Genomic DNA, 15,826 nt, shown 5'->3' with positions numbered 1-15,826 from the left:
ATGGGTATTAAGTGGCCAAAACTGGATACATTTTTCCATTTCTCTCTATAGTCAAAGTGCGCTTTTTTAGGGGAAATTTTCGCCTAGTCTGCTGCCAATATTTCGCATGCTAATGACTTTCAGTTAGCTGAGAACTCACACACACTCTTACACCCCCACACACACAAGCACACAAACACAAAGGGAGCGATGCCAATTTCAAAAACGACGCCATGATGAGTCCTTTGATGTTGCCTTGCTGTCCATTTCCCATTTACTGGCTAGTCCCACTCGAATGGCCACTGCATCCTTGTGGACCACTGCACTCGCTATTAGCACACAACCAGCCATATCCATGCAACATCCAACGTTCAACGTCCAACATCCTGCCAAAGGACAAGCGGCCTTTTAAGCCATGTCGCTGAATTCAGTTGGCACATTTGTGCGGCTTTTGAGCGACGAAAGCGCGACCAGGATAATGGACACATCAGGCCGAAGGTGAAGTCCTGCTCGAATATTGGCTAACAAGCCACAAGCGCCTTTCTGTAATTTCCATCCATTTATTGCAAGCGCTTTTCATGCGCAATATTTGAAAACGGCAAGTTTCTATTTAGTTTAGCAGCTGTCAATGTGTTGCAGTAAAGTTGGCGGATTCAATGGGCTGGAAGCCAGTGGCCAAAAGGAAAAGAAGGAAACAAGGAATCCAGGGAATGAAGATGAAGCGGCTGGCGCTGCAACCGCATAATTCAATTAGTTGTAGTCGTGCCCTGCCCCTCCCACCCGCCACCATCCTGTGCCCCATAATCCGTGGAATGTGCAACATGTGTGTGGCACTAGCACCAGTCTGCTCCCTCTGTTGCAGCAATTAAACGGGAATTTCATTTCGGCAACGCCAACTTGCCGCAACAGCAGCAGCAACACCCACGTGCAACATGAAGTTCGTACAAAGAGCGCATTTCAATCGACTGGAAATTACCCAGCATTCCATTCCACCTTATATTCTAATGAAATCAACCCGTCTTTGCACTTATTTATTTAAACTAATTTTTGATCATTACATCAAATGGAATATGGCTTTGCTTATATATTCGCTTTGTGGGTTGTTAACCCACTCAGGTTAACCCTTTTCCCCAGACCCGCCAACTTGGCCACCCAGCTGGTAGTCCTTCGAGCAGGTAACTCAAATATACACTCGGTGCAAATGCATAACGGGAAGGAACAATAAGCAAATCGTTAAGATTCGCTAACTTTCGCACTACAATCGCCGGCAATTACACTCAAAAAAAAATGTGATGAAACGGATACAAATATGTTATGTAAAAAAATCAAATAAATATACATTAAATTTGTTTTTGATTCTAGGACTTAAGCTACAAATATTATGTGCATTGGTTTATGGGAAAGGTTTTCTTTGACTTTCACTGCACTTTCTTTACGTCTGGGAAAAGCTTACCAAGTGCATGTATGTACATATGTGTGGGTGAGGTGTAGGTGCACGTCGTTTGCATCTGTGCGCGTGTGTTGTTGCCACAATTACACCCACTGCCACCCACTTTCACACCCACCGCACAATATATATCCCACATATGGGAGGTTATGACTTAATAAATACTCCCCAGTGTGCGCAATGTGGCTGGCAATTTAATAACAAAGGCAAACGGCATCGGAATAAAAAGTAAAATGTAAAAAAAGTAAAATAGTAAAGCGGAGCCCAGAGGATTCCATATGTGCACACACATATGGGTGTGCCTTTGATTTACTCCACAATCCACGAGTGGAGCAAATGCTGCAGGGAGTCTCAGTTCCGCCGAACCGGAGTTGGTTCCATAGAAGGTCTATATAACCAGATAAAGAAGTAAGTAATATCCGATCATTATTCAATTTGATATACCAAGGTTTTCATAAAAAAAAGTCATATATGTATATATATATTTGCGCATGCAACCCTACAACTAAGTCAACAAAAATGGGCTCCAAACTGGCGGGGCTTAGTGGTGATAGGCGGCGTAGACGGGCGCCACTGGAGCCACTGTCTTGACCACGGTCTTCACCAGCGGTTCGCGGTTGACCACGGCATTGAATCCGTTGATGGGATCGGCGGTGTACTGCACCGTGCGCTTGAAGCCATCGGAATCGACCAGGGAGTACTCTCCGCGAACCACGTCCCCGTCGCGCTCCTCCACCTGGCTCTTGGAGTCGCCCGAGAGTGCGTCCTGCACATCGTAGGCGTACTTGTACTGCGGATGGGGATCGTACTCCTCGTCGGCCTTGGCCAGCACCGGATGGGCCACGGTCTTCAGGACGGCGGCGGGAGCTGGTGCCGCATAGGTGGCCACCGGAGCAGCATGGTACACCTGGGCGGCGGGCAGGACACCGGCGCTGGCGGCGGCGATCAGGGCGAGGAGGGTCACAAACTGCAGGGATAAAGGATAAGTTATTACAATAATATGTATTGGATAGTGCTTTTGGCTCTTGAAACCCACCTTGAATGCCATTTTTGTATGAGCTTGATTTGACTGAAAGTCGAGGGATGCTGGTTATTTGAGCGCCGGCTGCTGTTTGATAAGAAATGCGGCGTTGGAAACGCCTTTATAGCCAAAATAATTCAGCAAATGTAGCGCCACTCATTACTCAAATCTGGAAGAAAAAAAATCAAAAACCTAAAACCAAAAGCCCAAGCCGAACACAAAAATGCCCAAGGCCGACTTTGTGGACCTTTTGTGGGGCAATTGGATACACTTGGCAGCAACCAAATAATAATAATAATAGTAGTAGTAATACGAGATACACATGTGTGTGCCACAGTTAATGTGATATTCATTCAGAAAAACGAGACATTGTGGATATTTTGGCAAACCGGTCTGGCCAACAACTGTCCACGTTAATTACAACAGCAATTCTGCCAATGACACAAATCGAAATAGATCCACCAAAATAACCAGCTCAGTGCAATAATATTTTAATCATCATCGTCATCATCATCATAATCATCTCGAGCTGTCATCTTCAGCTGGGGAATCCATAAACGACGAGACATGGCTGAGAATTTGAGCGATTGCTCCAGCCACTGAATTATTAAGGCCTAAAAAGCCACGGAGGCAGAAGTAAATAAATGCCAGTTTAAGGTATCTCACAAGATTCACAAACTACAAAATATTAGATGCCTTTCTTTCTGGGATATACAACACATTGGGACTTCTCGAATGTAAAAATCAATTGTGGCTGAGATGGCGAAAAACAAACGTACGCCCACTACGAATTTAATTACGAATATGAGTCGTGGATTCCGACGAAGGTCCTTCGCCGGCAGGAGGTCCTTGCTAATGGTGTAAATGGTGCAGGGTCCCGGCTAAATATCCGTTCTATCAAATTCAATTAAAGTTGACATGGGTTCACAGCTGGCTTTGGGCTCTGCACTCTGTCAGGTTGGGTCGGATCCCGAGTCCAGAGTCCAGGGTCCTGGTTACTGGTTCCAGGCTCCAGAATCTGCAGTCCAAAATCCAGCTGTATCCTGCTGTATTTTTGAATCAATTTCGAACGACAAACACACACGGCCTACAGAATCAAAGGAAATACTTACGGCGCCGAGGAAAAAGTGGCCAACGCCCAGGCGTAATAAGACAAACGGAAAAGCGGGTCGACGAGAAAGGGGCAAAAGGTTCGCCCTGCCACAAGGCTTTTCACTTTCCCCCCGCCCACTCCACCTTATCCACCTCCTTTCTTTTCTTTTTTTGCCAACCCTGTGTTGCTTAAATTAAAACACAGGCAGATGGGGGAATCCCCTGCCCGAAAAAATGGCAGGCGAATTTGCAACTGCCTTTTGGATGAAAGTCCGGGGCAATTGTGAGATCGGGCCAGGGACATGCACTCGGGTTCATGGCCTCCGGAAGCCGCGGAGGCCCCCGGCAGCCCCCCGAATGCCCGGAATGAGCCGAAAACCCCCGGCAAATCCCCTCCAGAAACTGCCCTTCTGCCGCTGCTCGCTGAGTGTAAATTTGCTCGTTAAATTTGTTGGCACTCTCGACTAATTTGCACTTGTAACGCAATGGTCTGAGTTTTAGTGGAGGCCTTCAAGGGTGGCGGTTTTCAAGGGGGTTTCCAAGGGGGGTTTTTTTGGGCTCTCTCGACGAGCGGAATGCTTTTGCATTGGGCTAATTGAAAAGACGATGGCCGGAGGCGAAACCTCATAGCCCCCCATAACCTCCACAATCTCCATGGAACCCGTCCACTTGGCCCACTTGAAGTTCGCAGCTAAATAGCCCCAAGTAGCTGCAGATCGGCTGCATGCGCATATATACATATATACGCAGAAAAAATAAATCAAGTATTTAGCACTCGCAAACTGCAATTAAACACTTGAAAGTTGTGAGCGAAAGAAAGTAGCTGCGATGTAATTAAAGGTGCCAGCTATCAAGAAAGTTCTAGCTAGTTCTCCCAGCTTAGTTAGTATAGAGCAAATCAAAAGGTCAATAACAATGGATTTGGTACTACAAAGTGATGAGATTAAATCAAAATAAAGTCCAAATTCCCCGCAGGACGAAAAGGATACTTTGTATGCATGTCGCAGAGGCAAGCAGCAATGGCCAGACATGCGTATGCAAATGTTAATCAAAGCGAATCAGTCGGCAGGACAAGTTCATAAGTTTGCTCCCCACCATCCAACCTACCCAATCACAACCCGCAGGTGAAGTTCAGTCCCAAGGAGTCCTTGATTTGGAAATATGAATAATTGGCCCGCATTAGCTGGCATTGTTGTTTCGTCAACGGGAAATCGGTTGGCAGATTAATCGTGCGGCATTCATGGCCATAACCCGGCGATTGATGGCCGGGCATAGTGAGTCGATAAATGCGAAATGGATGCACTTTGGATGGGGTGTCCCTGCTCAGGAACTGAAGCCCCCGTCCGCACCTCAATCCTTGAGGATTACAAGCTCCGAAATAGTGGGCCCTCGCCGACGTTGGCTCATTATTATGCAGCTCATGAGCTCATCGTTAGTGGCAAAGTTATATGAGCATACATCAGCCATGCCGCACAACTTTGCAACACCCGCAGGAAGTCCTAAACTCGGCGAGATGGCGGGGCCAAGTGCGGATTGGGGATTGGGGCATGGGGAGGGGCGTGGCCAAAGGAGGTGGCTGTCAAGCGGCGTCTGGCAAAGCGGAAAGTGTTAAGCACAATGAAGTAAATGCTGCCAACTTCTGACATCGCCGGGATCTCGCTCAACTTAAATCCAAAATGTGGGCCCCACCTCTCCCCCCATCCATATATATCCGTTTCAAAGCTCTGCCGAATTCGCCGCAGGACTTGTTCGGGGCGAAAAGTGAGGCAACTAGTTTCTATAAAATTTCTATTGCTCCCTTTGATGTTGAAAGTTTGCGATAACAATTTGAGTTACAAATTTATCTGAAATGATAAAGCCACAACGATGATCTTCTTCTTCAGTAGCGCAACAATAATATATTTGCCTGATCAATCATAAATCCATATATAAAACCCATTTCTCAGTGCACTTACTCATTTTTCTGGCATTCCTAGTCACGTGGCAGCTCCATCCATCGCTGATTGGCTTTAATTCCCCGAAAATGGACAACTGATGAGCTCCCCGGTGTGGGCGACTGATGGGTGGACTCTGGGCCATGCGATGATGTGGCATTCTGGCACGGTGGCACATCATAATGGCCAAATCAATTATCAATTCCGAGCCGATTTCATGTGAGTTATTTGCGATTCGATGGGAACTAATGGCGACGAAATGAACTGGAAATGGAAATGGCAATGGAAATGGCAATATGGCGAGGACACTGCTTGATTTATGACCAGGCATATTTCTCCAAGTCGATGAAAGTGCATGCAACACTCTAGACCGGATTCAAGTCAAATTTTAGGCTTCCATTTTGTGGTCCCAGCTCAGTCCAGTCTAGTCCATCCACATGCTCACCCGCATCCGCATCCGCATTCCCATTCCCAATCCCAATCCGGATCCTTTTTGGCCCAAAGAGGGCGAGACATCAGTCGGCGGGGTCGTTCGGTCAGCAGAATGCATCCCTCGAGTGCAGTTGGCAAATTGCACGGGAAACGTCGCTGGGAATGGGCTGGTAACAGCCAGCTGGCAAACAGGGGTTAAGGCGGTTTCAGCTCCGCTGTGGCCACTCAATTTCGGAGCTGCCTGGCGGCGTACACTGACAGAAAATATGGAAACATTAAGATTATATGAAAAAATCATTGAAATCGCAGCCAACAGCATTATTAAATATAGAAAAATCATATTGGAAATTATGAAAATAATTAGTGCAAATATTTTCCAGTTAAAAACGTGCCCTTGTTTTTCCACAGTGCATAATGCCGTGCAATTAGCAACAAATTGAGGGGGATGTACTGGGATAAAAGTGCAAACTGAGGGACTGGGTCCCGGATCTCACTCTGGGTCCAGACTTTCAGTTGGATTGGGCTTTTGGGCTGGGCTAGGAATTGGTATTGGTAGTGCGATTGGGAGTCGGATTGGGTGCATTGGGCGGCGAGGGAATCAGCTGCATTAGCAAATTCATGCAACGTACCTAATTGAAACGGCGCCAGCTGCAATTATTTTCCATTCTAATTCGAGTTCCTCGGCGGCCAGGCAAAACCACATGGGTTTCGCATGGCGATACCAGATTTGGCTGGCCATGGGAGCTGGACAGAATCCGCAGATCCCGGCTACCATATTTAATTTGCTTTCGCGCAGCGGCTCGAATTGAATTCCAATTGAAATCGGCATCGAGAATTCGTATGGATAGCATTGGTTGCCCTGGGGTACGACATTTGGCCCTAATAGCCGTCCAGTGCCACGCCCTCGTTGGACTGCCGCCTTCATCTATAGAGATGGATACAGTCAGTGATGAGTGGTATCCAGATGCACAGGTGTATAGCACTAATCCTCAATCTCTAAATGAATGTACACATAATCATGTTAAATTCTTAACACCATATTTACTAGTTAATTAAATTGTATATAATTTGTTTATAATTATTTAAAGTATAAATGGGGAGCATCACTGTTTACAACATCAGTTTCAGTGGCTATAAAATTGGCAACAATTGCAACTCCCCCGCTGCACTTTTCGCGTTTAATTAGCTGCAACTGCAGTTGCAACTGCAATGTGACCACGCCCCCTGGCGCCCATGCCGCCCATCCGCCCATCAACTCTATTGAAGTTGGCCTTGTTCTGTTTTATGCGATTCTGGCCATATGCCAAACCCGTGTCCATGCAATTTGTGCAGTCATGTCGCAGTCCATCAACACCTTTTTATTTGCCACTGCAACGGGATCCTTAATTCTGGATTCAGAACGGTGTAGCCTGAATGCCCGACCTTAACCCCCTAACGACCCTTAACCCCCTTGCATAAATTGCAATTGACAGCTGAACTGCTGCCCCTTTTTCCCTCTTTTCGCCCACTGAAACAATCCATCCAAAAGCGGGCTACTAAATAAAGTTAATCAAGCGAATTGTGGCTACGTTATGAATCTCCGCAGGATATCACATCATGTGCTCTTCGTGTATTAACATAATATTAACATTGACAGCTACTAAAGTCACTTTCGAAGTTGGTAAACAATAAACTAGCAATAGAATTCACAGAACTTCTCGAAATCGTACATTTCGAACTATATCTACCTATCGATGATCCCATAAAGAGTCATGGATATCTGTTTGTTGTTGTTAGGGATTGGACAAGGAGCATTGTTGGCCCAGTTTTGCTGGCTTTCGTAACATGTTTAGACAATTTCATTTGGGGTTCATTCTGAGCCCAACACACCTGTACCGCCCATCCCACCCACCTGGCAGGTCACGTAGTGGGTGGGCGTGGCCAGTTTGCTTGCTGTTTGCGCATTTCAAATTGAATTTTCATCACAGTGCCATCGCAGAAGGGTGATGGCCGGAAAATGGGTGAAAGTGGGCGAAAGTGGATGCAACTGAGTGAAAATGCGGGGAATGCAGCATGATATGGCAATTATAAGGGATGCGGAATGCAGTTAGCACCCAGCATGCAAAGGCATTTTACGCGCTCCATTTTGCCCACTGATTGCTTCCAGCTGCCAGGACACATGAGTCACTGGGATTACAGCTGCAAAGTTTTTTGCCAAATGTGTCTTAAAGCTGCTCTCCATCGGAAAAGTGTCAAAGTCGAAGCCAAGTGGGAAATGGGAAAATGACTGAGGAAAAAAGCCGAACGTCTTTCATAAAAACGAAGTTCGGCAAAACGAAGACTTTTGGCAAACATTTTCAGGTGTTGCGAAAATCCCTGGCGGTGGTTTGTCACCAATAAAAATCTTTACTTTACTATCTCCAACTTGTGGAATATTTTATAAAGTGAGTTTGTGTTGCCCACAAATGCACTCTGCTCGGTGTTATTACTTTAAATATTTAAACATATATTTTTCAAACATATTCAAGCGCCTTGTGTTTATGGCAATAAGTTGCACAATCGAAGCGGAATTCTTCTTTAAGGAAAAGTGCAGCTTGCAGCTGCTGAAAAAGGAAAAGAGGAGACCAGCATGTGGCCCACTGACAATGACAGCTGTTGGTGGGTGGTGTACAGGGGCATGCAGGGGCATCCCGTATCACGAAGGTCGCCCATCCGCCGCCCCACCCACCCACTGGGCTATGACATTTCACTTGCTGCTGCCTCGCATTTTCACTAAATTGACTTTGCCTGCTATCGTTTAGGGTGCACCGACGCCCCCTGCAACTGCCGCCCACTCACATTCATCCACGCCCCAAAAATTGCCGGAGTGCTGAGTCTGAGTGCAGCAATTTTTTATGCTCCGTTGGGCAACGACAGCCCAGAATCCCAGCTTGCCAGCTCTTGCCAGGATCCATTTCGATGGCACTTGGTTGGCGATGGCGGGGGGAAGGGGGTCGTGCGCTATCCTTTAGCATTGGCAATCTATAAATATCTAAAATCCCATAAAACTCAGCTCAAGCCAGCAAATGTCATCATTGGTATTGTGGCCATCGAGCAGGTGAGAGATGAGATGGGATGGAATCAGATGAGATGATGAGGCTGCCAGCGCCTGGCCAAAACCAAATCCTAATTCAAATCCAAATCCGAATCGGCCGGCTTTCAATTGCGCCGGGCCGCCTGGCATTCGAAAGCCAGGAGACGGCTGCAATTGGGATTCGGATTCGGATTGGGATTGGGATTGGGACAATATTTGAGGATGATTGCATGCTTGTGCAAGCGGCTTTCATGTACGTGAACGGCAAATTTATTTGCACAACTGCGATTGATGCTGGCATCGAACCGCCCACAGCAGGCAACCTGCAGACCTTGTACACTGAAAAAAAAATGGGTGTGTATATTAATTGCATCTTATATATATTTTTTTTTGAAATTTCCAAGTGTCATTAGGCTAAGTGTAAGTGTGAGGCTCTTTTAAGGTTGGATAAGCATATAAGCAAGGATGTAGGTATTTGGAGAACGCATTTTCTCTGAGTGCACTGGCCTGACACTAGGAGAATCGGGGTCTACGTCACTCGGAGTTTGGCATTTGCCAAATGCTCGGCGCCCGATCTGCACCATAAAAGTCTGTTGCATAAACCAATTTCGCATTTGCTCCGCCACCGAATGCAGATGCCGCCGAGGGCGCTGGCGAATGTGCGGCGGGAAAGCGGAAAAGTGGGGAAAATTCTGTCAACGCAACTTCTTCGACTGGCAGCAGCAATCGCTGGCTGATAACGTAAACCGCTTTGATTTTTATTTAACTGCACATTTCCCTCCGACAAAAAAGCGGCCACGCCCCCCCTCGCACACACCGCCCTCCTCGATTGACATTTAATGGCAACTTGTGGCGGATTTTCGATTGCAATTTCTGCGGTTTTCCAATTTTCCCCAATTTCACCATTTTCCATTTGCCTTCGCTTATTGCATTTATTTATTTTGTGCGCGCCCTGCTCGCTTTTGCTTTGCTTTTTAGCCTTTCTCTGTCGGGCGAGTGAAATTGATAATTTATAAAATTGCTGGCAAATGGCAAAGAGAAAAGGTGGAAAAATGTAAAAAAAAAAAAAAAAAACAGAAAAGATCCAAGGACGGTGGGTTTTCCCCATTTTGGTGGCGTGTGTTGCAACACATTTGCCGCGTTCGCCTCATGAAATATTTCTCAAGTTTCGGCCGTTACCTTGACTTGATAGAAAGCATCCTGCGGCAGCCTGGTGGCCACTTTATGGCGGGTATCCTGCATCCTTGCTCGACAAACCAACCTACCCCCACCCCACCGCCTGCCCTCCCCAGTCGTCCATTAAATTATGCAAAACACACACTCTCACACACACTTTCCCAAGGACTTTCCTTTTGTGTCCCTCCTTTCTATTTTGCTTTCCTCACGCCCGCTTTAAAGAAAATATATTTTGCACTTGGCTGTTGCTTTTACTTAGCCAAGTGAAGCGTGGTAACACACACACATACACACAGCAACAGCTAAGGTCAAAATAATACATATTTTTCCCATTTTTTTCTAACAATTTACAACACTGCATTTTAATCTGCAATCGGATTATAGAGCTGTAAATAATTGATTAGGGTATTAAAATGATTAATTTAAGCTATTTAAAAGGTATATAAATATAGCACTAAGTACTAAGCCAAAATCACAATTTAGAAGCACATTCAATTGTAATTTTAAATGCATATCGTATAGACTGAGTTAATTTACAAAATATTAAAAGCTTATTACTTCGAGCATAGCTGTAACTTGCCCCCCAATCTAACCCCATTAGGTGGCACCCCAAAATCCCCCAGCTGCCACCCCACGTATTTATTTGGCGCTTCGCTGCTTTTATTTTATTGAAATTTATGATTTCTGACACAGAATTTATGTTGTTTTGCATTCCGGCGAGTGTGTGTGTGTGTGCGAGTGTGTGTGTGTGTTTGGGGGCATAAAATAAACCTCAAATACTCGTAAAATGCCCAGTAAAAGCAACCCAACCACCAGAGTCGCCAGTTTTTCACGCAGTGGAAAAGGGGGGGTGAACCTACTGCCAGCTTCTTTTTTCCTTCGCATCCGGATCCTTTCCGCCTTGTCTATATGTACTATATATGTATGTATAGGAATCTGGGCATTTTGGAAGCTCCTCTTTGGCCCGGCCAATGCCAGTGAATTATTTAATTCGTATAAATATTGAAAACTGCATTTTTTATGATGTTTTCCCGTTGGTTTATTGCTCTTTTGTGGCGCTCCCATATCGCATAGCTTGCCGCGGCCCTGGCCACAGGATCCCCCATCCTGGAGCACCAGTATTTGCCAGAGACATTGCGTATTGATACTTCACACTTCCATGGCCAACGAAAGTATATATAAGATGAGAAGAGTTCGCATTGAATTTAAACCCCTCATGAAAATCCCCATGAATAAACCCAGCGAGAGATGGCAAACAAAAATAGACGGAAAAATGGGGAAAATCCTCTAGTTCTGTGAATATACATAAACTGAAAGGGTATGTTTCGAGTTAGCTTTAGACCGAATGTGTATTTTTTACTTCTGCTTCTTTTCAGCACTGAACCCCACTCGCTTGCACTTATTTCACTTACCAACACTCGTATCTCATTGTCGATCGTAGATCTTCTTACTGCAAGCAAGTCTATTAACAAAGTAAGCAACTTTAGATGGATGCACAAGACTGTCGTGGACTTTTGGAAATTGCAATCCAAAGTGGGAAGCACTTGATTTTATCGCAGCGTGCACTCTTCACATTTTGAATACCACCGAACGAAATTCGTATGCCTGGATAGGAGTAAGTAAAGCATGTCGGATCCAGCTCAGACATGGCAATGGCAAGGATACTTCCACCACAAATACGGATACGAGTGCGCACTCCAGCTATCCAGCAGACACACACTCCACACCCCAAAATAATCCCCAAAAGATGAAAATTGTGTAAAATTTGTGTGTTGGTTTCACTGATTAAGGATGGCTTACTGGCTGCTTGTCGGGCCCCAAAAACTGCTGCTTCTACTGCTGGCCCCATCAGGGGAAATCTCTTGAAAGCCAAAAAGATGAATAGACCAGACCAACATCTAATATGTGCGAAATTTATCAGCCTCGATACACACACACACCGACAAAGGCACACACACACACTCACAGAGGCACAGACAAACAGACACTCACACACGTGGATGGAGAAAGGATATATTCAGGAGCAATGCTGCTGCAAGGACGAAGGCAAACGGCATGGAAAATCGCAATAATAATTTTGCCTTTCAGCTTCGGTTTCGGTTTCTGTGGCATCCGAAAGGAGGAGGTGGGCCAAGTGGGCGGCTTGAAAGCTGCCTCAAGGATCCAGCCATCCAAGGATGCCCAGCCATGTGAGTGGACAGTTGCGGTCCCTCGGATGCGAATGCTCCAATTATCCAGGAGGTGGGGCGTAGATGAAGCTGGTCGTGGTGGTGGGGGTGGAGTTGGGCGGGAATCGAAACTCACGAATTGCAATGCAGTTTGCAGATGCTCGGCTACTCGAGCATCCCATCATATATTTTCGTTATGCTTTTGTTGGCTACAACAGGGTAGGGGGAATGTTTTTGGTTACAGTAACAGTTGGATTAAATTGTACAATGCTCCGGCGGAGTAACCCATCCCATTCTGCTCTGCTCGTCGCTTGCTGTCGGGTCCGTTTGCATTTTCTGGGGGTAGTAATTCTGTTTTCCTTGATCCATATCCGTTTACTCATTCGGGGCTTTCAAATTTGGGAAGGGTCATCGATTTCCTTTGTGCATCCTAGCAACCAATGGCCTGCAAGTAGCCCTGGATCTGCTCATTCAGAGCATGACTATAAGAGGACTTGATTAGTTCATATCTTCTCCAGTGAATACCATGTACAATATGCTTACCCAAATCCCTTGCCGCTGGCCGTGGACTTCTTGTAGAGAGCAGCCAGGAGAAGGATCTGCCCGGTCATCAGCAGTTCTCGTTTTCCATAACTCAGCCAGCCTTTGGTTTTCACTTGGGAGGTAAGAAGTACACGCTCATCCAAGGGCTCACGAATCTCTCGTCTGGAAAGCTCGCGTTCAACATGATCACGTCCCTCACGGCGCTGTACTCGGCGTTCTCGGCGAAGATCTTCCCTTTGGTTTTCTCGCTCTTCCCTGCGAAGATCCTCTCTTCGGAAATCAACCAGATTCTCGTCTCGTTCTTCTCTTCGCAGACCATCGCGCTCGACTCGACGTGTGTCTTCTCGGTTCTCACGACGTGTGTCTTCTCGGTCCTCACGACGTGTGTCTTCTCGCTCCTCTCGCCGTTCACTAGTTCGGAACTCTTCCCCATTTACACGCCGTTGTACTTCTCTTCGCTCAACTCGTCGGGTATCTTCCCGTACTACTTCCTCTTCGACACGCTCCATCCTGCGCTCTGCTACACGTTCCTTGGTACGTTCAGCTTGGCGTTCTTCCCTGCGGTTAATACTGTTCTCAATCCTTCGTTCCTCATCTCGAGCACCGTCGTTTTCCTGCATTCGTCTCAAGTCGATTCGACGGAAGGATTCTTGCTCTGCACGGCGAACGTCTTCATTCTCTTCTCGACGGTGGTTGACCCTGTCGAGATCTTCATCTTGGTCCACACGCCTAGCTGAGTTGCGCTCTTCCCGTCGCTTCACGCTGCGTTCATTGTCGCGCTCTTCTTTCCTGTCTTCGCTTCGTCGAGAGTTGTCTTCGTCAGACCTAACATCAAAAACGAATCGAACTCGGTTCTCTCGCTCTTCGCGTCGTTCAACACGTCGGTCTTCTGCTCGTCGATGATTGTCCATCTCGATGCGTTCCTCAGAGTCTCGCTCAATCTGTTCACGTTCCATGCGTCGGGACAAATGCCTGTCTAGACTAGCTCGATCGTCACGGCGTTCCTCACGTCTGGACATTTCCAGTTCTACTCGGCGTTCAACTCGTCTTTCGTTCGCTGCTACACGCCGAGTTTCAAAGTCACGCCTGTCCGATTCGCGCTCCTCCCGCCGATCCATCAGCATCTCACGAGTGTCTCGTTGCCCTTCCTTAGCTTCACGTCGCTCAACACGGTCCTCACGGATCTCGCGTTGCTCGACTCGTTCCTCTGGAGTTACACGTCGATGTTCTCGGTTCTCACGAATTTCACGGAGCTCAACTTGATTGTCACGAGCTTCGCGTTGCTCAACTCGCTCTACGCGAGCTTCCCGACCCTCCAATCGATCCTCACGAGATTCACGTCGGTCTACTCGATCTTCACGAGATGCACGTCGGTCCACTCGAGCCTCACGAGTTTCGAGTGGCTGTACTCGCTCTTCCCGGGATTCACGTCGCTCATCACGAGCTTCGCGAGCCTCTAGTTGATCTTCACGAGCTGCACGTCGGTCCACTCGAACTTCACGAGTTTCGCGTGGCTGTACCCGCTCTTCTCGAGTTTCACGTCGCTCATTACGAGCTTCACGAGCCTCAACTCGCAGGGATGAGTCCAACCGAACCCTTGTTTCCTCGCGCCTTTCCTTGCCGCGATCATCACGCGCCACTGAATCTACGCGGTCTGTCCTCTGACTCTCCGCCGCGCCTTGTCTGTAAACCATGTGCTCATCGTAGTCGTCCTGGCGCTGATGGCCATCCCAGCGGCCATCGTTGCAGATGTCACGGCCGGAAGTGTCGCCACAGAAGTGCCTGCTGCTTGCCCATGCCAAAGTTAAACAGCCAAGGTGAAGCAGAAGAAGCAGAGTGCTAAGCCGTTGTCTCATCCTTGGTGGCTCAGTGGTGCTTGGTAGTCAGGTACGAAGAAAGAAGATCGAAGATTCAGTCCGCTGCTGTTTCACCAGCAGGATACGCAACTGGAATGACTTGGCTAGAGGATTGTCGCCACTTTTATAGCGGAATCCGGCCTAGAATCTTAGTGGGCAACACCCACGCTGGCACTTCCTGCTTCCAATTTGCTGGGCTGATTGATTGAATTCCGCTTATCGCACATGTGCACCACTGCACCACCAAGACGACGCAATTCCAAGTGGCGCAGACGCCACTGTCCATTCGAGTGAGCCTAATGCGCGGCCGCCTGTTCCAATTTTCCATGAATGAAAACTGCCAAGCCCGTGACGTCACATAGGGTATATGTACAGTGTACATATAAACAATAAATAAAATAGGGAATCGATTTGCGGAGCTCGTTAAGCACTCGTGACGTCAATATATGCTTGGGAGGATGCTCAACTCCGTTTTTCCCGGAGCGAGTGCACAATTGCGATAAGCGCAATTCAATCAAAATCAAATTAGAGTGCATCGAGCAAAGGAGCCAACCCAATAATTGAGGATACTCCTGTGGCGCTTTAGATGGCCATCAGGGCATAAAATTGCCCATCGACTTGGCAACTGTGTCCCGGACATGGCCATGAAACCACTCCGGGTATAAAAGCAGGCGTCGGCAGCTCGCAGAGCTGTCAGTTGTAAGGATAATCGGGCACAGAGCGAGGCGTTCCTCGAACTCCGGTTAGCCTCGGAACCGGAGGCTCGAGGATGGACCAAGTATACCAAGACCCCATTCTGGACTATCATTGGATGGACGAGCAAATGGAGTAGCAGTAACCTCCTACTAAGAATATCATTTAACCAAGTATCAACTGTGTATTAACCGAAACAGTCTAGTTATACATATATCTGCATCTTATCCGCATTAACCAACATTTAATCTATCCGTAGCTCAGTAATCTAAATGTAATCACTGTTAAACTTAGCCAGTTAAATGTTGCTGTTGTTTGGGATCGTATTGTCATGGAGCTGAAAGATTTGAGCAGCTTCTTCTCTTACTCGTCTATCCGTAAACTACTATACACGTATATTTGTATGCAACTTCTACGCTAATCTCACACGGAA

General features: G+C 47.0%; 2 protein-coding genes across 2 annotated transcripts; both read right to left on the bottom strand.

The window, feature by feature from the left end:
- Positions 1-1,909: 1,909 nt before the first annotated feature.
- LOC6725212 (larval cuticle protein A2B) lies at positions 1,910-2,659 on the bottom strand. Its single transcript, XM_002106199.4, has 2 exons — positions 2,463-2,659; positions 1,910-2,393 (listed from the first exon to the last, which is right to left on the bottom strand). The coding sequence occupies exons 1-2, from the start codon at positions 2,472-2,474 to the stop codon at positions 1,968-1,970; spliced, it is 438 nt and encodes a 145-aa protein (XP_002106235.2). The 5' UTR covers positions 2,475-2,659; the 3' UTR covers positions 1,910-1,967.
- Positions 2,660-12,440: 9,781 nt separating this feature from the next.
- LOC6725211 (trichohyalin) lies at positions 12,441-14,801 on the bottom strand. Its single transcript, XM_002106198.4, has 2 exons — positions 12,845-14,801; positions 12,441-12,783 (listed from the first exon to the last, which is right to left on the bottom strand). Exons 1-2 carry the CDS (start codon positions 14,698-14,700, stop codon positions 12,732-12,734), a joined length of 1,908 nt encoding a protein of 635 aa, XP_002106234.2. The 5' UTR covers positions 14,701-14,801; the 3' UTR covers positions 12,441-12,731.
- Positions 14,802-15,826: the final 1,025 nt, after the last annotated feature.

The sequence above is a fragment of the Drosophila simulans genome, chromosome X, assembly GCF_016746395.2.
Source record: "Drosophila simulans strain w501 chromosome X, Prin_Dsim_3.1, whole genome shotgun sequence".
Taxonomy (NCBI): domain Eukaryota; kingdom Metazoa; phylum Arthropoda; class Insecta; order Diptera; family Drosophilidae; genus Drosophila; species Drosophila simulans.
Note: the sequence above shows the minus strand (reverse complement) of the source record. Positions and strands in the feature narration are given on the sequence as shown.

Coding starts and splice junctions, on each gene's coding strand:
- LOC6725211 (XM_002106198.4), bottom strand. CDS start 14,700: ATGAGACAACGGCTTAGCACTCTGCTTCTTCTGCTTCACCTTGGCTGT. Junction 12,784..12,844: donor GCCAGCGGCAAGGGATTTGG/GTAAGCATATTG, acceptor GTCCTCTTATAG/TCATGCTCTGAATGAGCAGA.